We start from the raw sequence: 22811 nt of genomic DNA, 5'->3' as shown, positions 1-22811 counted from the left end.
TAATCAATTTAAAGCTACATGATGGCAAATGGTTATAAGCCTACACCACTAGACCTTTCTGAAGTGAAACTGACACCTGGTCAAGAGGTTCTAGTTGATAAACTTGCTGAAAACGCTCATAATGTTTGGGCCAAAGATCGCATCAAACAAGGATGGACCTATGGTATTCAGCAGGTAAACATTTTTTTTTTATGTTTCATTAGATATAATGTTGTCTTAAGCGCATTGACAAACAAACCCATTAAGAATTATTAAAAGTAAAGTGAAAAATTTTTACCCCATAAAGTTGTGTACAATCATGTCTTTTACATTTTATTCAAAGGATTTGAAAAACCGTCGTAATCCACGGTTGGTGCCATATGCTTTACTAGATGAACGCACTAAGAAATCGAACAGAGACAGTCTTCGTGAGGCCATCCGTACTCTGGTTGGATATGGATATTTCATTGATCCACCTGATCAAGAGTGTGAGTTTTAATGCTCTCTCTCTCTCTCTCTCTCATATATATATATATATATATATATATATATATGAAGAGTTCAGATGCAAAAGCCTCTAAATGCCATTTGAAATTTTCTTCTTTAATGATGATTTTTATCAAACTTGTATATTTAAGTTCAGTAATTTCACTTAAATAACAATTAATAGGTAATTATCATTGCCATTTAAGTGAAATTACTGAACTTAAACATACAAGTTTGGTAAAAATCATCATTAAAGAGGAAAATTTCAAATGGCATTTAGAGGCTTTTGCATCTGAACTCTTCACATATATATTTATGTATATACTTATGCCCACTCTTCATGAGCAAACTGCTTCAGCTGTCTCGGGTTTAAAGGGTGCCTTCTCTAGACTGCATCTATTTACATAGATGTCTGTTGGGATTAAATTCAGGTCTTATAGAAGGCCACTTAAAACAGTCCAGTATTTTATTCTCAGCCATTCTTGAGTGCTTTAGCTGTATGTTTTGTGTCATTATCCTGTTGGAGGACCCATGGGGACAGTCACAGGACTGAGCTTTCTGACGCTTGCCAGTACATTTCACTCCAGAATGCCTTGATTGTGTTTAGACTTCATTGTGGCCTGCACAGATTCAAGATGCAGGAAAGCAGCCTCTTCTCTTTGAAAGCTTATTTTCCATCTGTGAACGTAGATATGATGTGCTTTGCCAAAAAGCTTCAGTTTGCTTCTGTTACTCAAAAAGTGACTGATGGTGTGATCAGACACTGATGTACCGTGACCTTGGAGTTCAGCAAAGAACGTTTTCTTTGGCTCTTCCTTGACTACCATTTGCACTATCCTTCTGTCCAATCTAGGGTTGATTTTCCCCATGTGACTGTGTCCAGGAGGTTGGCTACTGTCCCATGGACCCTAAACTTCTTTACAATATTTGCATCTGTAGTCACAGGAAATCCAACTAAAATGTTTATTTACTAACAACACCAGAGTAAATCCAGGCACAAGGATATAAATACACAGTATAACAAGAGACTAACAAGGAACAGGTGTGGGTAATGAATCTCTATGGAAACTAACAAGGGTGACTTTGGAAACTAAGTAAACAGGAACTAAACACAGGAGGTGAATACTGGGAACAATGGAAACAAGAATTTACACAGCACTCAAAACAAGAAGCAAGGAATTGTAACACACTTTATTTGCATTACTCTATGATTCCTTTTAATTTACTCAGTTTTTAGGAAAATTTTCAATGAGATTTGTTTATGTTATGAGATTTGTTTCAACAACTTTGTTTATGTCTGTATTCTTTATTATAAATGTGCAATATATTATTTCACAAATTCTTTAGCTTCTCACCAGGCAGAGGAGGGTGTTGAATCCATCCGTGTCTTCCGCGTGGAGAAGACCTACGCTGTGAAGACAGGGAAGTGGTATTTTGAGTTTGAGGCGCTCACTGGAGGTGACATGCGGGTGGGCTGGGCACGGCCTGGATGCAGACCTGATATAGAACTGGGACTAGATGACCAAGCCTTCGTCTTTGATGGCTGCAGGGTGATTATCTGATACTGTCACAATGGCCTGTTATTAGTTAGTTATTAGTTTATGAGTTATTTTTGATATATAGTGGTGGTACAAGTTATCGAGGACATACAGTGAAGTCCAAAGGATTTTTAGTGTGAACTGTAAACATATCTTTCATCCGATCACAAAATAAACAAATAATGTTTGCTAATAATGTATTAGTCATAATGATACATGATTTTAATGGTTTTGAGCTAATCTAAAAAATTGCTGCCAGGGCCGCCGGATGCATATGGGCAGTCATTTCTTTGGGCGGTCATGGAATAAAGGAGATGTGGTCGGCTGCATGATCAACATGGATGACAAATCTATGATATTCACCCTGAATGGAGAGCTCTTAATCACCAACAAGGGCTCTGAGCTCTGCTTTGCTGACTTTGACACGGAAGATGGTAAACAGACCAACATTTTCATAAAAAACAAAACCTGTAACATATATTATATTACTTAAAAAGTTGCATGGTGCATGGAATTTAAGTGACTGGTCATCAGTTTTCAGTCCAACCTTGAAAATGTTGATGCAAACTGACCTTTGTCACCCCTAGGGTTCATTCCAGTGTGCAGCCTGGGTCTTTCCCAAATTGGTCGCATGAACTTGGGGAAAGATGCTAGTACTTTTAAGTACTACACTATGTGTGGCCTTCAAGAGGGCTTTGAACCCTTTGCTGTCAACATGAATCGAGAGGTCACCATGTGGTTCAGCAAACGCCTGCCAACATTTGTGAATGTGCCAGAGGAGCACCCACATATTGAGGTATAAAACTTGTGGATTATACCCCAGGACTGTCTTGGAAAACACTGGGATGGGCTCTTAAATTGGCTTCTCTTTGTGTTTAGGTTACAAGAATAGATGGGTCTGTGGACACACCTCCATGTCTAAAGGTGACACACAAGACATTTGGTACCCAGACCAGCAATGACGACATGGTCTGTTGTCGCCTGAGCATGCCTGTTGATTTCCACTCTGGCCCTCGGAAGATCACTGATATCAATGAGGGGATTGCTGATGGCCAAAGAGCCAAGAAGGACGATGGAGGCAAGATTGAATATGGCAGCATTACAAAGGTAAAAACAAATATATAATTAATTGCATTGCAGCGCACTAATCCATTACATTTGAGAATAATAAAAGAACCTTATTATTGTTCTTATTTGACTTTTGATGTCCATGTGCTTGTGCTTTAGTACTTCTACTCTGTGAGAGTGTTTGCCGGACAAGATCCATCATCAGTTTGGGTGGGCTGGGTAACACCAGACTACCATTACTACAGCAAACATTTCAGCCTCAACACAGTTCGCACCGTCACAGTAACACTGGGAGACGAGAGGGGACGTGTTCATGAGAGGTCAGTTCAAAAGACTGGTTCTCATTACCCTAATAAACACCAAAAGAAACCCTATCAATTCAGACCAATTCAGGTCCTTTTTCACACCTCTCCAACATATATTTATAGCCCAGAAAATTTCTCAGAATGTCCTCATTGTTGTCTTTTTGCCATCTCTCTTAATTCAGTGTGAGGAGAAGTAACTGTTACATGGTCTGTGCTGGTGACATTGTGAGCAACTCTGCAGGCCGTAGTAACACTGATCTTGAGATTGGTTGCTCCATAGATCTTGCCTCAGGCCTGGTCTCATTCACCGCCAATGGCAGAGAGCTGCCTAACGCATACCAGGTAATCTCAACTTCGAACCTTTAAAAAATAGGGCGCAGGGATGTCGCTCGACATAAATAACATACAGAGCTTAGTATTCTTATGCAATATTATAATGCGAAGCTAACTACAAGAGTAAATAATTCAATAATTAAATTCACATTTTCAGGATTATATTAATGCTGCTTTAAAGGTTTGCTAGAAAATATAATAAAATAAGTGATCAACTAAGAGGTAAACCATACAGAAAAAATAAACTTTATTTAAATTTATTTCAATAGATTTCTATTAAAATTGCAAATGACACTGGATTTCATAATATAATAAAATAAGTGATCAACTAAGAGGTAAACCATACAGAAAAAATAAACTTTATTTAAATTTATTTCAATAGATTTCTATTAAAATTGCAAATGACAATGGATTTCAGGGCCTCAGTCCCAGGCAATTTGGTGCTATTTGATATCACAATGTGCAGAGCTATCTTAGCACAATAATGGCACATACACCAACTGGTTTACAAAATGGGTGCATCCGAAATCACATTCTCGGCACTAAATTGCATATTTTTGCTTAGTATGGGCCTCTGAATAAATTTGAGGTACTTATTTCCTCCTTGAGTATGAGCTGCATATTCTCACTATATAATACTATATGGGACATAAAAGCATGATGAATCAAATATAAAACTCTACACCCTGAAAATTTTGTCTAAAGGTTCAATAAACTGTTCCATACATTTTTTTTAAACTGACTATTATTTTATATGTCGGACTTTACAGGGTTAAGCATTTGGAACGTCATTTGGGTTGAAAGTGAGACTTTCTAGAGAGCTAGTATAGGCTATTGAAATATAACATTAAGGAAGCTCTGTGCTCAGTCTAGTCTTAGTTTGCCTCAGTCTCTGGTTTTGAATCAGACTCACATTAGCAATTATGTAAAGGCTGTATCATGTCTGATCAGACTGGATTTAAATTAAAAATAGTGCAAACCAAGTAGTGCGCAACACTTGCTTGTCCAAGTAGAGCAAGTAAACTATAATCATAATGGACTTCATATGCTTTCTGCCTTCTTAGGTTGAGCCTAACACTAAGCTCTTCCCTGCTGTGTTTGTTCAACCCACGAGTCCCAACCTCTTCCAGTTCGAGTTTCCAAAAATCCCAGTAAGTCTATACTACTAATGTACTCAAGTTCCTCTGTTTCACATATTTGTAATTCACTGATATCTGCATCAATTGTCACACAGGATGCAATGCCCCTGTCTTCAGCCATCTTCAAAAGTTTACAAAAAAACCCAGAGCCCCAGTGTCCTCCTCGGCTGAATGTCCAGACAATTGTGTCCGTGCTGTGGAGCAGAATGCCCAACACCTTCCTGTCGGTGGAGACGGCCCGTGTGAGTGAGAGGCATGGCTGGGTGGTGCAATGTCTGGAGCCCCTGCAGATGATGGGCGTGCATATCCCCGAGGAGAACAGGTGATGCATTACTCATGCACTCAGTTTTACACATTGGCAACTTTGTGATCCTGGGAATGTGACCTTTCATTGAAATAAAACCCCTTAAGTGCTCATTTGGCTCCTTACTCAAATTCCAACTGAGTTGAATGATCTTAAACCTCTTCCTGTTTCCCCCGCCATAGGTGTATCGACATCATGGAGCTGTCGGAAAATGAAGGTCTGCGGCAGTTCCACTATCACACTTTAAAGCTTTTTTGCGCCCTTTGTGCCCTGGGCAACACTCGCGTAGCTCACGCCCTCTGCAGCCATCTCGACCAATCGCAGCTCCTGTACACCATTGATAACCAATACCTGACTGGTCAGCTACGTGAAGGCTTTTACAATGTCCTCATTAGCATTCACCTGGAGACAGCCAAAGAGGCCCATCTAATGATGAACAACGAGTTCATAATCCCAGTGACGGAGGAGACAAGGAGCATCCGCCTCTTCCCTGACGACTCAAAGCGTCACTCTCTTCCTGGAGTGGGCCTGAGCACCTCACTTACCACTCGCCTCAACTTCTCCCCTCCGTGTTTCATTACCACCAAGCGTGATCAGCCTCTCTTCAGCCCCCAGATCCCTCTGGGTATCCTGAAGGAGAAAGCCATCAGTATGCTGACGGAAGCTGTGCAGGGCGGTGGCACCCACATTCGAGATCCTGTGGGCGGAAGCGTCGAGTATCAGTTTGTTCCGATTCTCAAGTTGATTGGCACACTGCTGATAATGGGGGCGTTGACCAGCGAGGAGGTGAGAATCATTCTGCTCCTCATCGACCCCATTGTTTTTGGGGACAGTAAGGAGGAGGAGAAACAGATAGCTGTTGCAGAACAAGGAGCCGAGAAAGAGGAGGCCACCAGTAATGAAGAGAAGGCTGTGGAGGCGGGAGAGGAAGAGAGTAAAGAGGCCAAGCAGCCTCCCAAAGGTCTTCTGGAGAAGAGCTTGCCAGAATCGGTCAAACGTCAGGTGAATGACTTGAATGTCTTGTTCATGATGACCTGTCGTTTGCCGTGCACATCATTTTCTTATTAATCCCATTCTATGATAAACCTTCGTGGAATATTCTTGCTAAATTTGGTCAGATATTTAATCATTATTTAATACTTAATTTATTTAATGATTAAAACTATTAAAAAATGTCCTTAAAGTGTTTGTTCACCCAAAATTGAAAATTCTGTTAGTAGGGCCTAATTACTCACCCTCATGTTGTTCCAAGCCTGTAAGACTTTTGTTCATCTTCAGAATCCAAATTAAGATGTTTTTACGAGAGCGCCACAACGCATGCACGAGAACTGAGAAGATAACGCAGATAAACTTAAGGTCGAGCCACTGTAGTCTCTTGGACTATTTTAACAATACTAACTTTTCTGGGCCAACAGAATGAAATTAGATCATTTATTGCCTCAGGAATCAGTCTGTTAAATATTGAGCTGAGGAAATAATTATGGACTGATCTGTTTTTGGCACTATGCACTTTAGGAGCTAAGGATTCTGAACTTTTGATGTTTCTTTTTTATATATAAACTGTCCTTGGACCCGGACCCTATCATGTGACCCTTGTTGTACACAACATGCTATGGCTATGTACTGTAGAAACTGAATTGCCCTTTGGGGATTAATAAAGCTATCTGTATCTATATCTGTGTATTGCTGATAGGCCATCACGTTTGAGAGCGTTTCCAAGATTTTTCTTTCTTTTTTTGTTTTGTTATTATTTTTAACTCGGGAACGGGTATGATTTCAAATGGTGCGAGGTAAAATACTTAGTATAAGTAGAAGTACACACACACACACACACAAAAAACCGACTCAATTACGTAACGCAACTTAAGTAAATGCAACTTAATTCGTTACTTTACACTTCTGCATAAAACTAAGCAATGTTATTTAGTTCAACATGGTGAAATCTTAGAATATGATCTGTATGTTTTTCTAATGTTGATCTAGCTTACTGCTAGTGCCTTGGTGCCTTGCTTAATCATTTCCTGCCAGAACTGAGAATCGAACCAGCAACCTTTGAGTTACCAGTCTGACTACCACGACAAGTATAAACAAGTATAGTGAGTTTGAAGTATATTTGAGTAAATGGACGATTTTTACAGTAATTGTAATAGCTTTCTGTGGAAAAGAGTAACTCTCTGTTACTCTTCTAAAGTAACTAAGATATATGCATTCAAATGAAGTGGGTTCTGTTTGTTTATCATGCAGATGTGTGAGCTACTGCACTATTTCTGTGACTGTGAGCTGAAGCAGCGCATTGAGGCTATCGTGGCCTTCTCAGATGATTTCGTCTCCAAGCTGCAGTACAATCAGAAGTTCCGCTACAACGAGTTGATGCAAGCCTTCAACATGTCAGCTGCTGTCACGGCCAAAAAGACTAGAGAGTTCCGCTCACCTCCCCAAGAGCAGGTAACCCACACAGAGCCACATTCTTTTTAAAGCACAGTACGTCCAAAGTCCTTTAATGACTTTTAAATGACACTTTAATGACAGATAGACCATTAGACTATCTCCGGCCCTGGCCCTATCACTTTATTGACAGATAGACCATTTTTAGACCATCTCCGATGTCTTCATCACATGCAGCATGTTTCACTCAATGTGTTTCACTTCACTTCCTTTGTCATGTAATTTCAAATATACGGTATTTGTTGTTATTTTACAAAACTAATGACAAGCAACACTGGGTTGTAGACCAAGGAATGTTCCTCATGCTGTCGTCATGTTTCTTCTAATTTCTGAATGCAACTACATTCTTTTGGATGGGAACTAGAAAACAAACACCTTGACATCAGAACAGATTTTTGCCTTTTATTTAAATTTGTCGTGAAAATAAACCAGTGCCAAAGCCTTGACTTTATTTTCTTTTGATTTGCGGCTAATGACAGCTCAAAGATTGATTCAGAATGGACTTTTTCCAAAATTATTCTTGCTTGCTTTTTTTAATAACACTTCTGTTCTGGTCACCCACTCCATGAGTCTCAGAGACACTGATTAAGACTGCTTGGCAGAACCATTCACCCTGTTTAAAATACACACATTTACTCACTAAGAAACCCCTCTGCACTTTAGCCTGTGACCATCATAAGCTCATGTTAGAAATAAACTTGTCTGTCTCTGAAAGCAGGGCAACGGAAAGGTTTCTTACAGATACAGCTGATTTCCATTAGAATGTTACATAACTTCTGTGAAAGGTTAGGCACATGATATCTATATTTCAGGATCCATCATATTAAAAAAAGAAGACTTCTCTGAGAATTACTTCTCAGTTTTTGCTGTGGTGAAGGGATGTTTTTTTTTCTTGAAGCAGCATATAACTTTTCTTTGCAGATAAACATGCTGTTGAACTTTAGTGCTGGTGAGGATTGCACTTGTCCCGAGGAGCTTCAAGAGGAACTTCAAGGCTTCCATGATGACCTTCGACTACATTGTGGTTTGTATTTATCCCTTCTTTCCATTGTCCACCTCCATTCTCACCCATATTTCTCTATATATTTCTCATATATATCAAGTGTGTTGAAAGGTCAAATCAATTTAAAATTCTACTTTATATGAGCTTGTGAAGTTTCCATTTTAATTCTACTTCCTTGAATTCGAGTTTAATTTACAAATCTACAACCAACACAATTAAAATTCATAAAGACATTATTAATGCTGTGAAATGCCAGCTCAATAACTGGAACATGCAAAGTGAATGATTGAGGCATTTATATAGTGCTTTACTATGTACTACTGTAGTTGGATGACAAGGTGTTCATCTTTGTGTATATATGCAGGCATACCAATGGAAGAGGAGGAGGAGGAGCAAGACACATCTCTTAAAGGCCGCCTGATGTCCCTGGTATACAAGATTAAAGGTCGTCCTCAAAAAACTGAGGAAGAACCAACTGAGCAAGAGCAGGCTGCTCCTAGTAAGGCTGTTGTCAAAAACAAATTCTTCAAACATATTTTATTTCTCACAGTTTTTTATGCCTTTTGTTCTGCTTTACTGGTTACAAAGACTCTCCTGAGGGCCAGAACATTCTAAACCAAAGTGTGCAAACATTTCTAATGAAAAATAAAAACTTCTTGGCAACTTTTTAAGCAAAGCGTGCTTAAAGCTTAGCTGGACTCTAAATATATACACCTATTCAAAAGGTCAGCAAAATCTTATCTGATTAGAAACGTATTTCTACTTTTTATTTGTTATACAGTATAGCCTCCAGAATGAAATGCAGTCAGTACTGAGCTGCAAATAAGCATAAAAGGGCATTAGGATGGCAAGAATATTAACATAGGCTTGAATCATGTTACCAGCGATGGGTGGACAGGTAGATATTAAAATGGATCTAATTTGCTGATGCTGGGTAAAAAGTGCCAGTGCTGCACTCTCTCTTGATGAGAAGAGTATGTGATTAGAGCAGCTATTCTAAGAACAGCATACGAGGGATGTGAATAGAAAATATTAATAGATGTAACGACATAAACTAATGGTCCTAACACATTAAGCATGACTAGGATGGCCCTTTCTGTAACACCAAAAACGAGGACACTTTGCAGCATTTAGTGAGGCAAGAAAAGAATAATTGCAGAGGACTCTGGTGTACTCGCAACTACAATACAATTTTGTCCATCATATCGATGGTATCTTGATCCAATGATTCTGAAATAGTCTTCTCTATTCATTTCCAGACAATTTGATCTACGATGTATCTTGATGTAGACTAATGTGCAACAGAAGTGGCAAAAAAGTGTAATCAATGTAAAAGATTACATTGAAGGATTGCGTCGTATATGGTCATTTTAATTAATGAAATTGAACAAAGAGCTAAAATAATTTTTTTGAGTGTACAGAATCCTAAACAAATTCAAATATATTTTTTTTCTTCATCTGCTTTTGTCTTCTCCAGCCAATCTGAAGGAGCTGATATCTCAGACTATGGTCTGCTGGGCTCAGGAGTGCAAAATCCAAGACCCGGAACTGGTTCGCAGCATGTTTAGCCTTTTGAGGAGGCAGTATGATGGCATCGGAGAGCTGCTCAGAGCTTTGAGGAAGAGCTACACCATCAGTGCCAAGTCTGTAGGGGACGCGATCAACCTGCTGGCCTCACTGGGCCAGATCCGTTCACTACTTAGCGTCCGCATGGGCGAAGAGGAGGGCCAGCTCATGATTGATGGCCTGGGGTAAATTTTCACCTTCCAGTCTTAATGAGGTTTACAATCTACTGAAGATGCATACTATTTATGTTCCATACTAGTTATCAGTTGATATTAAGAGATTTTTAAAAGGTGGGCATCGGCCAATATTGGACATTTAATTGTACATAATCATTTACAGATTTAATGTAAGGCTCATCTAATGCTCATTTAAAATTAATTAAAAAAGCTAATTATGAACACTGTTGAATTTAATCTCAAAATGAATATCAATTTTCCATTCTGTGTACATTATAGTATTTTTTAAAATGACTTAATATATATATTTTTTATTTTTTATTTTTTCAATTAATTTAGACAAAATAGTGCATAATTTTAATATCCACCTTATTGCATTGGCCAGAATTTTAATATCAAAACATTTCTGTATTGTACAGCTACATCCTATAATTGTTTTATCTTATTCTTGTATTCAGGGACATCATGAACAACAAAGTGTTTTACCAACATCCAAATCTGATGCGTGTTCTCGGCATGCACGAGACAGTAATGCAAGTCATGGTCAATGTGCTGGGTGGAGACAAGAATAAGGTACTTTTTTTTTGTAATACCACACCAAAAGTGCTTTTTTGTTTATGTTCTGTTGATGTGATGTGTTAAATTATGATGGCTATAATGCACATACTTAACAAGTTTCTTCGGTCCATTTTATCAAATGATTATAAACAAGAATAAAGTATTTAGATAATACTGCTTTTTTATGATATTAATAAGATCCCTTGACTCAGTTGACACTTGGCCACTGTGTCCAGACAAAAACCCTCTCGGCCAGACTAAACTAAACATGATATCTTGAGGGATACCAGTAGTACATGGGCAAATACAGTACCTATGGTGCCTTGTGTCTAACAGCTTAATACCTTCTTATTCTTAATGGTGGCAATAGGGTGAAAGCTAAGACAAGAAGAGAGGAATGGGTTGCTTCTCATACCAGATCGGGAGTCTGGGATGTAAATTAATACCACTGACTAAGCCAGATATGACATTGCCCCAGTGTCTCTCATTTCAGTGCAGCCTCATTAAAGAGGCCTCATGCAAAGGGACATGGGTTCCAGGCATTTAGGGTGACCATATTCCCTGCTCAGGCGAAGTACAAACATATTTGCTTGTGTTCACGGTGGAGCCTCACGTCTCATATTTCAGTTTGGTGTAGCTCTCTCAGGGGCTTCTTTCGATATCTTGAGTATGTTACATTACACACGTTTAGCCACCACGTGAGGACATGGACGCAAAAAAGATGAAAGATTAATTTGAAGTGTGAAGGAAATGATCTCCATCAGAGCAGAAGTAAAACGAATGCTGTTTTTAACTCTCAGGAGATTGCCTTCCCCAAGATGGTGGCCAGCTGTTGTCGCTTTCTGTGCTACTTTTGTCGCATCAGCCGTCAGAACCAGAAGTCTATGTTTGACCACCTGAGCTACCTCCTGGAGAACAGCAGCGTGGGGCTGGGTAATCACACACACACGACACATAGTTCTTTAGGGATGCGGGTCAGGCAGGGCTGACTCACAGTGTCTGTGTTGCCATGTCCGCTTATTGAAATTACTTAGGGCTTTTATTATAGAAATTGAGCTTTCTGTGAGGCGCAAAAATTATATACTGTTCTGCATAGGGCCACAACTCGAAGGAGACTGCGCAAATGTTTGTTACTTACCCTTAAAACGGGGTAGTTGCTATTGTGCAATAAAGCACAATAAAGGCCACTGTCTGGGTATTATTTTTAATCATTGTACTTTTTTTGTCCTTACCTCCTGTTTTTTAGCCTCTCTCAGCCTATCCCCTACTCACTTGATGTGTAAATGATTAAGATTGCCAGTTGTACATAGGAAACGGATATAATTAATAAATTATCTTTTCAATAAATTGTATTTTCTCTTAAATTACAGTACCATTATAAAGGCTGGGGTCAGTAAGATTTTTTTATGTTCTTGAAAGCCTCTTATGCTCATCAAGGCTGCATTTGATCAAAAATACTGTAAAAAATGGTACAATTTAACTTTTTTCTATTTTAATTTAATTTATTCCTGTGATGGCAAAACAAAATTTCAGCAGCCGTTACTCCAGTCTTTAGTGCCACACTATCCTTCAACAATCATTCTATGCTGATTTGGTCCTCAAAAAACTTCTTGGTTTTGTATGTAACCCTCGTTCCCTGAAGGACGTAACATTTTCTATTAGCAATATTGATCAGTTGAACAGTTGTGCTGCTTAATAATTAGTGGAAAACAGGATACATTTTTTTCAGGATTCATGGGTCAGAAAGTTCAAAAGAGCAGCATTTATATTAAATAGATTTTTTTTTGTATCTTTATAAATGATGTTACTGCCATTTTTGCTGAATTGAATGTCCTTGCTGAATAAAAAATCGTGAGCTTAGAATTATAAGGTTCTATCTCCGTTTAGGGTAGTTCTGAGATATTGAGCATCAAAGTTTTTAGATCCCAGCTGGCAAAACTGTTATGTAGTTATGTAGTAATTTTTTTTTTTTTTACAAAAATAACACCACACAGGCATTAATATGTATAATAATGTCAAAAACTCAATTTCGACCAAAAGTGGAGGTAGAACCTTATAATTCTAAGCTCACAAAATGTTATGCAAGTTTATGCTGTAATAAATCACATCAATGTAACAAGCAATTCTCCTTGACCCATAAACACCTCCCCCAAAACAAAACTGCTGCTTATGTTGGTGCAGCAACTCATTTATTTCAGGCTTGTTTTGTCAGACCAGGTTACTTGTTTTTCTAGCAAGATCTGGCAACACTGCACAGTGCGCTGTTTTGACTGTGAATAATAGCTTGTGCATCTAAGACCACCTGACTCTGCAGGAGTCATTTCCTATAACAGCACATTGAGCAGCTGAGAGCCCACTCACACCTTTATAGTCTTTATCACTCCGAGATCAATGACAGGACAGATCAGATGAAGATAATGCAGATAAAGATACGCTGTGAAACATCCAAAGATGTACAGTTTTATGTTAACATATCTTCATGCTGCAAAGATAGTGTTGTAGTCTTAATTTTTAATTTCAGTAATATACATTCACTGATTGGGTTACAGAGCAGCTGGATAAAAAGTAAAAAAGTAAAGACTGCCATCTGCTGGTGAATGTAAATACAAAAATCTGCTGTCTCTCGTGGCCATATGGATATAACTTTATTAGTTCTATATTTTTCTCCAGCATGCCCAACCATGAGAGGCTCCACACCTTTAGACGTGGCTGCGTCCTCTGTGATGGACAACAACAGTTTGGCTCTGGCACTAGAGGAACCTGATCTTGAGAAGGTAACCTGTTACTACAACATAAGCCCTGTTCATATAATACTTCTTGATATAACAAATTATAGAATGGTTTGTAAAGGAAGAATTTGGTACAAGTAAAAAAAGCTGATATTTTATTTCTAGTTTTAGTTTTGGTGGTTCAGTGTCAGGAATATAACTCACATGTGTGTCGCCACATATATTTTGGATGAAGGAACAACAGTTCAAGCATCCTAGATAAACTTCGGATTGTACTGTATATTTATGGTTCTCCTCATTTGTAAGTGGTTTTGGATACATAATTAAATGTAAAATTATAACAATTGAGGTAGAGGTTTCTGAATGATTATGAGGTTCACTGAGCTTTTAATAGATCACAGCAAGGATCAGACTACATTTCTTGTGATTTAATTGATGTAATGTGTTGCAATGCCTAATAAAGTTCCCTGCCAAATGGTTGCCAACTAAATTTACCTAAGCCCGTTTTTAGTGCCATTTGGATTTCATTTTGGATCCTGTCCATGTGTGTTTCAGGTGGTTACATATCTGGCAGGCTGTGGGTTACAGAACTGCCCAATGCTCATTGCCAAGGGATACCCAGACATTGGCTGGAACCCAATAGAAGGAGAACGCTATTTGTCCTTCTTACGGTTTGCTGTTTTTGTCAATGGTTAGTACTTTTTACCAATAATACTTGTTGTTTTGGATTACTTTTTGCATCGTGGTTGATAGAAAAAGACTTCATGATCATTATGCAAACATTGTTTCTTCTTTTGTGTGTGTTCTGGTCATCTCAGGTGAAAGTGTTGAAGAGAACGCTAATGTCGTTGTGAAGCTTTTGATCAGGCGTCCTGAGTGCTTTGGACCTGCTCTCAGAGGAGAGGGAGGTCAAGGTTTACTCGCTGCCATGAAGGAAGCCATCAAGATCTCAGAAGATCCTGCTTTAGACCTGCCCAACTTACCTGAAGGGGTTGCACCAACGTAAGACCACTTAATTCTTCCATATAGCTGCATAATCTTCTCCCATTTTATGTTAAGTTTGAGTTGTAGTTGAGATCTCCTTTGACCTCAGGAATGAGTGAAATAAGCAAGTCTGTTTTGACAGGGTTGGGAAGGATGAAGAGGAGGAGGAGGAGGTTCCCCACATGGGCAACTCTATTATGTCCTTCTACTCAGCCCTTATTGATCTTCTGGGCCGATGTGCACCTGAGATGCACGTGAGTGCTCCTTTCTGCCACATTTTATCGATTTACAAAGCTGGGGACAAGGCATGCAGTTTCCTTCAGTAAAGTACACTGCCTCACTTTAATGTTATACTGATGCTGTTTTACAGCTTATAAACAAAGGAAAAGGTGAAGCATTGCGTATCCGTGCCATCCTCCGTTCCCTAGTACCCACTAAAGATTTGGTTGGAATAATCAGTATTCCTCTCAAAATGCCGGTCGTCAATAAAGGTTTGTCCAAGTCACTAGATGCCTTTGAAAGAGCCTGAATACATAATCTCTGAAACGTATTATGCGCATTAGATTGATTGATGCTATCACTCTTTTAATGTCATCTTCATCCCTACGGGTCTCATTATCTGTGCTTCTTGTTCCGCAGTCATTATAACCCTAATGTCTTTTTGTTTAACTCTTTCGGCTGCTTAGATGGCACTGTGACGGAGCCAGATATGAATGCCAGCTTTTGTCCAGAGCACAAGGCGCCCATGGTGCTTTTCCTGGACCGTGTCTATGGCATTGACGACCAAAGCTTCTTGTTGCACCTGCTTGAGGTTGGCTTCCTGCCAGACCTACGAGCTTCAGCCTCCCTGGACTCGGTAAGGGTGCTCTGTGGAGAAAAACTGAGAAAAGTCTCAGACTTTTTACATTTATCATGCTGTGCGTGAAAAAGCCTAAAAGTTAAATGTGATGTCAGCCATTTAACATAGTGATATAGCAGTAGCAAAAAAAAAAATAGATATGAACACTAAAAAGAATATTTAACCTCTTTAATTTGAATGATTGCTAGGTAATTACAAATGCATTTAGTAGTTTTGCATTATTATAAAAATGTAAACACACAACTCAGTTGCCTGATTTGCTTATCGTGTTATTTTGGGTTCATCAGGAGGTGCTCAGGACTACTGAGACAGCCCTGGCCATGAACCGGTACATTGGATCAGCAGTGCTGCCTCTGTTGACCCGCTGTGCTCATCTGTTCGCGCACACTGAGCACCATGCAATGCTCGTTGACTCCACGCTTCACACCATCTATCGCCTCTCAAAGGGCCGATCACTCACCAAGGCCCAGAGAGATGCTATTGATGAATGTCTAATGGCCATCTGCATGTAAGAACCTCCTGAAAACCTTTAGCTAAGAGGCTGGGATGACTTCCTCAGCTCAGTGAAAACTCAAACTGCATTTTCATGCTATATAGATAACACTCAAGTAGAGGTTTGGTATCATCTGATGTTTATACTTTCTACAGGCATCTGCGGCCATCAATGCTACAGCAACTTTTGCGTCGTCTTGTGTTTGATGTCCCACAGCTTACAGAGTACTGCAAGATGCCCATTAATGTGAGTCTAGAGAACCATAAATGTCAATGTTCAAAATGTTCAAACGTTTCGGGTTATTGCATTTTTTAAAAATGTTTTTTAAATAAATTTTTATTGTCAAATTTTATTTCATTTTAATGTCTTGAGTGTCACACTCCTTCAGAAATCATTTTGATATGCTTATATGGTGCTTGAGAAACATTTGTTCTAATTATTGATGTTTTTTAGGACTGATAAGTAGAAAATTCAAAATAACAGCATTGATTTGAAATAGAAATCTTCTGTAACAGTTATACATTGATTGTCACTTTTGATATATTTAATGCAATCTTGCTTAACTGAATTATTAAAAAAAAAAACCTTGACCCACAATGGTAGTGTACATTTCATCACCTTTAATAAAACCTTAAGAGGCAAATTCACTAAACATAGTTTCAGCACAAAACCTGAATCTTATTCACTAGCCACATGCAATTCTACTAAAGTTTCTAAAGTTTAACTAAAGACTATTTAAATAGTCATTCTTTTAAATGCAAATGTGCCATTTTCAATTTTTAAATTACTATGTAAGTTTCACCCTATTCACAAATACAGATTTTTGTGTACATTTTCTTTTTATCATGTCAGCAGTGATTTATCATGATGATCAAATGGTGGTGATGAGTGTTGTTACCAAACAAATCAAAACACCAAGTTGACATTTTAAAGAACTAAATCAAGTATGCCAGATGCACTCTGACCCACAAGATGTGTTCCCTGCTAATTGCATTAAGGACTTATTTTGTCAGTGTGTTTACCTGATAACTCTTCATTACAGTCACTCGACAAACAGTTATAACTTTTGTGATTTGACAGCTTCACACACCCTGCAAACACACAGAGCATCTGGATTTCACATTATCTGATGCAACTGTCAATATGAGTCACCACAGATCCTTCCCATTTCGTGAGCCTTTGATAGGCAGGTGTTAGCAGTTAATACTCTCCTCTCAATTTCAGCACCTTCTTTCTCTGCTGGTAGCCGTCTCACCCCTACCACAGGGCAAAGTTATCAGAAGAGTGCTTGGTAGACCATACACCCTTTAATTATTTAGTAACCGTGAACCAATACAATCCCCTAAATTAAATCCAAATATAATATCAACCTTTATTCTATTTTTAAGACAATACTTGAATATTATTTAAAGTATACTGAATGTTGACAGCCTAATCCACATATCTGTTTATCCTTGCAGCTTTTGACAAATCACTATGAGCAGAATTGGAAGTACTATTGTCTGCCAACGGGCCTGGGCAGCTATGGAATGGCATCAGAGGAGGAACTCCACCTCACCAAGAAACTCTTCTGGGGACTTTTTGACTCTCTATCTCAAAAGGTACAAAACAAACTTCAGTGTAAATTTGGGGTGTCAATCAAACAAACAATGTATTCTTAGTAATGACTTATAATACAAATGATTATTAATTATTATGACATAAAGTGCATTGGATAGACATTAAAAAGGTTGATTTGGAGTCTGCTATAATTTGTAAATTGTTGGTCAAGGTACACTTTTGAGGTCATCTTGTCAATTGAGGTCATCTTGTCAAGTCAAGTTATTTTTTATAATTAATAACGATAAATGAAAACATTACATTTTTAGCCCTACTATAAATATAATTAAAAGTTATTTCACTAAATTAATTAATCCACAAAGATGTTATCAAACCCTGCTCTTTGACTCCATATTCTGTCTTGCAGAAATATGATGCAGAGCTTTTCAAAATGGCCATGCCGTGTCTGAGTGCCATAGCCGGTGCATTACCACCTGACTACGTGGACTCCAGTCCAGGTTCCACATTAGTTAAGCAGGCCTCTGTGGATGCACAAGGCAACTTCGACCCCCAGCCTGTTAGCACTGCTAAGTAAGTACTGTAGAAACACTGAAATTTGCATCCTTTCATTTCAATTTTTTATTATGTGGACTTCATTACATACTGTTCTGTTTTTCAGCATCTTGCTCCCTGAAAAACTAGATTACATTGCAAGCAAGTTTGCGGAGCATACTCACGAGAAATGGTCCTCTGAGAAGGTTGGACAATGTTACAACTCATCTCATTAATCTTACGTGTTCATTGTGTCACTGGAGCTCTTCTTCTGTTGAATTAGATAAAGGATGACTGCTTGTTTTATCTTGTATGGTGATAGATCGCTCTTGGCTGGTCTGCGGGGGATAAATTAGATGACAACGCTAAAACTCATCCGCTTCTGAAACCATACAAAGCACTAAGTGAAAAGGTACACATACATTTTCTGTATTGACTTTTGTCTCTAACATAAATGCAAAGCTGAATCTACTCAAATATGTCACTTTGTATAGGAAAGGGAGACTTATCGCTATCCTGTGAAAGAGACTATAAAGAGCATGTTGGCAATGGGATGGAACATTGAGAGGACCAGGGAAGGAGAGGCCAAGTTGCAGCAAAAGGAAACAGAAAAACAACGCAAAGTATCAGAGTCCTCACAGGTAACGGAGGACAGAGTTTCTTTATTTATAGTGTTTATCAACAAATCAATGCATTTAGGACACTGAGTTGCCTCTTCTTCTCTTTACAGGGTGAGTTTAATCCAGCCCCACAAGATTTGGAAAATGTTATTCTATCAAGGGAACTACAGGCAAGTGTGAATCAGATTGTTAAAAACAATATATAGCTCATATTCTGTGTATTAAACCAGTAATTATTTCAACAGGCAATGGTTGAAACAGTTGCAGAAAATTACCACAACATTTGGGCAAAGAAGAAGAAGAAGGAACTTGACAGTAAAGGTGACGCTTTTCTCCAGGAAAAGTCTGTTTGGCTCAATCCTGTCTAAGCAGTCCCAGGTGCATCGACTCATTGTGTGTTGTCATTGAAAGGAGGAGGAAGTCATCCATTGTTGGTACCGTACGACACACTGACGGCAAAGGAGAAGTACAGAGACAGAGAGAAGGCCCAGGAGCTCTTTAAATTTCTACAGGTCAATGGATATGCCATCAGCAGGTCAGTGCACTAACTATTTTTTTCTTGTATATTCAAAAAAAAAAATAATAATAAAAGAAATAAGTAGGGAAATTTTACTTTTATTTGGCATGAGTTCATTTATATATTAATAATGTTACAAGATATTTATATTTCAAATAAGTGCTGTTCTTTTATACTTTCAATTCATTCACAAAAAAAATTAAACAAGCTGTTTTTAACATTGATAAAAACAATACAAAAACGTTTCTTGAGCACCAAATCAGCATATTGTAATTATTTATGAAGGATCATGAGACATTGAAAATTGGAGTAATGGCTGCTGAAAATATAAATAAAATAAAACCATTTTTAAACTAGTTTCACTGTAATTTTGATCAAATAAATGTAGCCTTGGTGAGCATTAGATAATTCTTTCAAAAACTAACCCAATTATTTGATTGTTATACAGAACATCCAAATGAAACTTAGATACTAAACAGAGATAAAAGGTATTCAGATAATAATAATTATATACACAAAATTTGGCCCAGTGTTTGCACCATGAGTAATATTTAATATTCAATATTTTTCTTATGTTTGTACAACAATTTTAGTACTGTGTTGGGTCGTCACTTGATTTCTCAATCTGGGTCTTGAAGCACTGTAGTACATGAACTGTGCAACAGTTTGTGATCTCTTTATTAATGTTTTTTTTTTCTTTATGCAGAGGTCTGAAGGACCTGGAGCAAGATTCCTCTTCTATGGAAAAAAGGATTGCCTACAAGTTTCTCAAGAGGCTCTTGAGTTATGTTGATTCTGCGCAGGAGTTTATCGCTCATCTTGGTAAGAAAATATGACAAATATACTGTAAACATTTGAAGATTGATTTGTTTACATCAAAAGTTGATCAGTTGTTTTCTTTGCATAACTTTTTAGAGGCTATGGCTTCCAGTGGGAAGACAGACAAATCTCCCCATGATCAAGAGATCAAGTTCTTTGCTAAGGTAGCTTTCCGTTTTCAAGCAAACACTCTTTTACCATATGCAGAACAGTCTTCAAACTTCATATTTTATGGGAGTTAGAGGCCAGTTTTTAAAAGGTTTTTCTCTTTATCGGTGAAAACACAGATCCTGCTGCCCCTCATAGACCAGTACTTCAAGAACCACAGCATGTACTTCCTGTCAACCCCCAACATCAACCTTAGCAGCAGTGGCTACGCATCCAACAAAGAAAAGGAGATGATCACTAGGTGCTGTTGTTACAACTCTGTTATTTAGAATGAGACGATATTAATCCATATCATTATAAATGTTTATCATATATGTTTGTCCTGGGAAGGTGCAATAATAATAAATAATTCATTAACATTCAATTCATAGTATAAAAATTTCAATATTTTCAAATCTCTACAGGATAGAGTATATCAGAAGGGGAGGTGTTATGTGTTGCGTAGCAAAGAAGTGTGCATATTTGGATGCAATTTATAGTATGTACTAACTTGAACCATTCTTTCTTAGTATTTTCTGTAAGCTGGCAGCCCTTGTCAGACATAGGATTTCACTCTTTGGTAAGGCACTCTTTTTTTAAAAACGAGCCTCATTTTGCCTGGTTATACCTCAATTCACTGATTTAAGACTGTTTGTTCTTTCAGGAAGTGACTCCACCACCATGGTGAGCTGCTTACACATCCTGTCACGCTCAATTGACTTCAGGTAGTGAGCATAATCTCAGTGGAATACGAATCAGTCTATGGTGATTTGATGTCTAAGTGGTTTTGATCTGATTCTGTTCTTACTGTAGGACTTTAATGAAGTCTGGCTCAGAACTGGTGAAGGCTGGTGTCAGGACTTTCTTCGAGAATGCAGCAGAAGACCTGGAGAAAACTCTGGAGAACTTGAAGCTGGGGAAGTTGGGTCAGTCGCGCTCTCAGATGAAGGGAGTTACCCAGATCATCAACTACACCACAGTGGCCCTGCTGCCCATCCTGACGGTTGTCTTTCAGCATATTACCCAACACCAGTTTGGATCAGTGTTGCTATGTAAGTGAGCTATGATGTTAGTCTCATGAATTGGTTCTTTTTAGTGAATCAAAAACACACAGTGTATTCAGTCCAGACAAAAAAAAAAGGGATTTGCATGCCATGATTTGATTATATTTCTCAAAATATTTGCCCTTGTATGTTTTAGTGGATGACATTCAACTGTCCTGCTACCGCATCCTGACCAGCCTGTACTCACTGGGCAGTGGCAAGAACATCTATGTGGAAAAGTACAAAAAAACTTTACTTCTGAGGGAACTTTTTTTTTTCTGATGGAGCTATCCATTTCTTCTTGAAATTGAGACCAATATGTTGTTTTTTACAGACAGCTGCCCTCGCTGGGTGAATGTTTATCTACCCTGGTTGGAGCCATGCCTGTTGCTTTCCTGGAACCCCACCTAAATATGCACAATCCCCTATCTGTCTTCAACACCAAGACACCAAGAGAACGAGCTAGTGAGTATACTATTTTCAGGATCTGAGACTATTTTAAATCATTTGGAATTCAGAAAGAAACCATAGAATGAAAATATGGTTCATTTGCAGCCAATCATAATTGGCAAATTTGTATTTTTTTTCTAAAGAAAAAACATGATTTCAAAAATTCCCAACGCTAATACTGAATGTTTTACAGTTTTGAGCATGCCAGACACCGTGGATGAGATGTGTCATGAGATGCCTCAGCTTGACGGCCTAATGAAGGACATTGGGGAAATTTCTGAATCTGGAGCACGCTATACAGAGATGCCACAGGTCATCGAGGTCATCCTTCCCATGTTGTGTAACTACCTGTCTTACTGGTGGGCTAAAGGTCCAGATAACTCGCCAGCTGATGCCAATTGCTGCACAACTGTCACATCTGAGCATCTCAGCCTCATCCTGGGCAATATCCTAAAGATTCTAAACAACAACCTTGGCATTGATAACGCCCCCTGGATGAAAAGACTTGCAGGTGAGGGTGAATTTGAATTGGAAATGATGTTTAGCCTGCTTTAAAACAGGATGATCACAACATATCAGGACAATTCTCCAATATCTGTCAACTCCCTCATATGCAGTATACACCCAGCCGATCATTAGCAGGGCTGGCCCAGATCTCCTGAGAGGGCACTTCCTGCCAACGCTGGAGAAACTGAAGAAGAAAACAGTGAAGATAGTGACTGAGGAGGAGATGCTGAAGGCCGAAAGCAGATTAGACACTCAGGAAGCTGAACTGCAGATTCTGGATGAGTTTTCTGTTCTCTGCAGGGATCTGTATGCCTTCTATCCGATGCTCATTCGTTATGTGGACAACAACAGGTATTTATGCTATAACCTGAGAGCGAGCTGCTAAACGTTTTCAATAAACAATAATGAAAACAATATATGCATTTTTATTGCTTATGGTTTTATGTAGTTATATAGTCATTAAATAAAAGTCATGAGCTTTCCAAAACCATGACCAGCTCTCTTTTGACAATCTAGATCCAAATGGTTGAAGGAACCAGATTCAGATTCAACTGAACTTTTCAATATGGTGTCGGAGATTTTCATTCTATGGTGTAAATCTCATGTAAGTTCTCTGTATTGCTTCAAAGAATAGTTTTAAAGACTTGCAAAT

General features: G+C 38.4%; 1 protein-coding gene across 7 annotated transcripts in view; it reads left to right on the top strand.

Moving 5' to 3' along the window:
- Nucleotides 1-22811, top strand: part of ryr3 (ryanodine receptor 3) — a 110447-nt gene that overhangs the window by 37015 nt on the left and 50621 nt on the right. For all 7 annotated transcript variants that reach the window (XM_089118656.1, XM_089118654.1, XM_089118655.1 and 4 more), the window contains 44 exons: nt 15-174; nt 323-467; nt 1813-2015; nt 2263-2437; nt 2591-2799; nt 2883-3110; nt 3231-3391; nt 3559-3718; nt 4774-4860; nt 4944-5170; nt 5335-6154; nt 7397-7597; nt 8519-8621; nt 8965-9099; nt 10078-10351; nt 10801-10915; nt 11701-11833; nt 13571-13674; nt 14185-14320; nt 14448-14631; nt 14756-14867; nt 14984-15104; nt 15300-15469; nt 15760-15980; nt 16121-16211; nt 17426-17566; nt 17932-18095; nt 18184-18262; nt 18379-18468; nt 18551-18697; nt 18787-18846; nt 18922-18997; nt 19088-19211; nt 19900-20015; nt 20109-20176; nt 20300-20421; nt 20690-20739; nt 20824-20884; nt 20973-21211; nt 21360-21441; nt 21537-21667; nt 21846-22163; nt 22270-22510; nt 22676-22763. In XM_089118656.1, the coding sequence (XP_088974782.1) occupies nt 15-174; nt 323-467; nt 1813-2015; nt 2263-2437; nt 2591-2799; nt 2883-3110; nt 3231-3391; nt 3559-3718; nt 4774-4860; nt 4944-5170; nt 5335-6154; nt 7397-7597; nt 8519-8621; nt 8965-9099; nt 10078-10351; nt 10801-10915; nt 11701-11833; nt 13571-13674; nt 14185-14320; nt 14448-14631; nt 14756-14867; nt 14984-15104; nt 15300-15469; nt 15760-15980; nt 16121-16211; nt 17426-17566; nt 17932-18095; nt 18184-18262; nt 18379-18468; nt 18551-18697; nt 18787-18846; nt 18922-18997; nt 19088-19211; nt 19900-20015; nt 20109-20176; nt 20300-20421; nt 20690-20739; nt 20824-20884; nt 20973-21211; nt 21360-21441; nt 21537-21667; nt 21846-22163; nt 22270-22510; nt 22676-22763 (7072 nt within the window). The remainder of the gene's footprint in view (nt 1-14; nt 175-322; nt 468-1812; nt 2016-2262; nt 2438-2590; nt 2800-2882; nt 3111-3230; nt 3392-3558; nt 3719-4773; nt 4861-4943; nt 5171-5334; nt 6155-7396; nt 7598-8518; nt 8622-8964; nt 9100-10077; nt 10352-10800; nt 10916-11700; nt 11834-13570; nt 13675-14184; nt 14321-14447; nt 14632-14755; nt 14868-14983; nt 15105-15299; nt 15470-15759; nt 15981-16120; nt 16212-17425; nt 17567-17931; nt 18096-18183; nt 18263-18378; nt 18469-18550; nt 18698-18786; nt 18847-18921; nt 18998-19087; nt 19212-19899; nt 20016-20108; nt 20177-20299; nt 20422-20689; nt 20740-20823; nt 20885-20972; nt 21212-21359; nt 21442-21536; nt 21668-21845; nt 22164-22269; nt 22511-22675; nt 22764-22811) is intronic.

The sequence above is a fragment of the Pimephales promelas genome, chromosome 13 (assembly GCF_988280905.1).
Source record: "Pimephales promelas chromosome 13, fPimPro1.hap1.1, whole genome shotgun sequence".
NCBI lineage: Eukaryota > Metazoa > Chordata > Actinopteri > Cypriniformes > Leuciscidae > Pimephales > Pimephales promelas.
The sequence above is the reverse complement of the archived record's forward strand: the minus strand, read 5'-3'. Positions and strand labels throughout refer to the sequence as shown.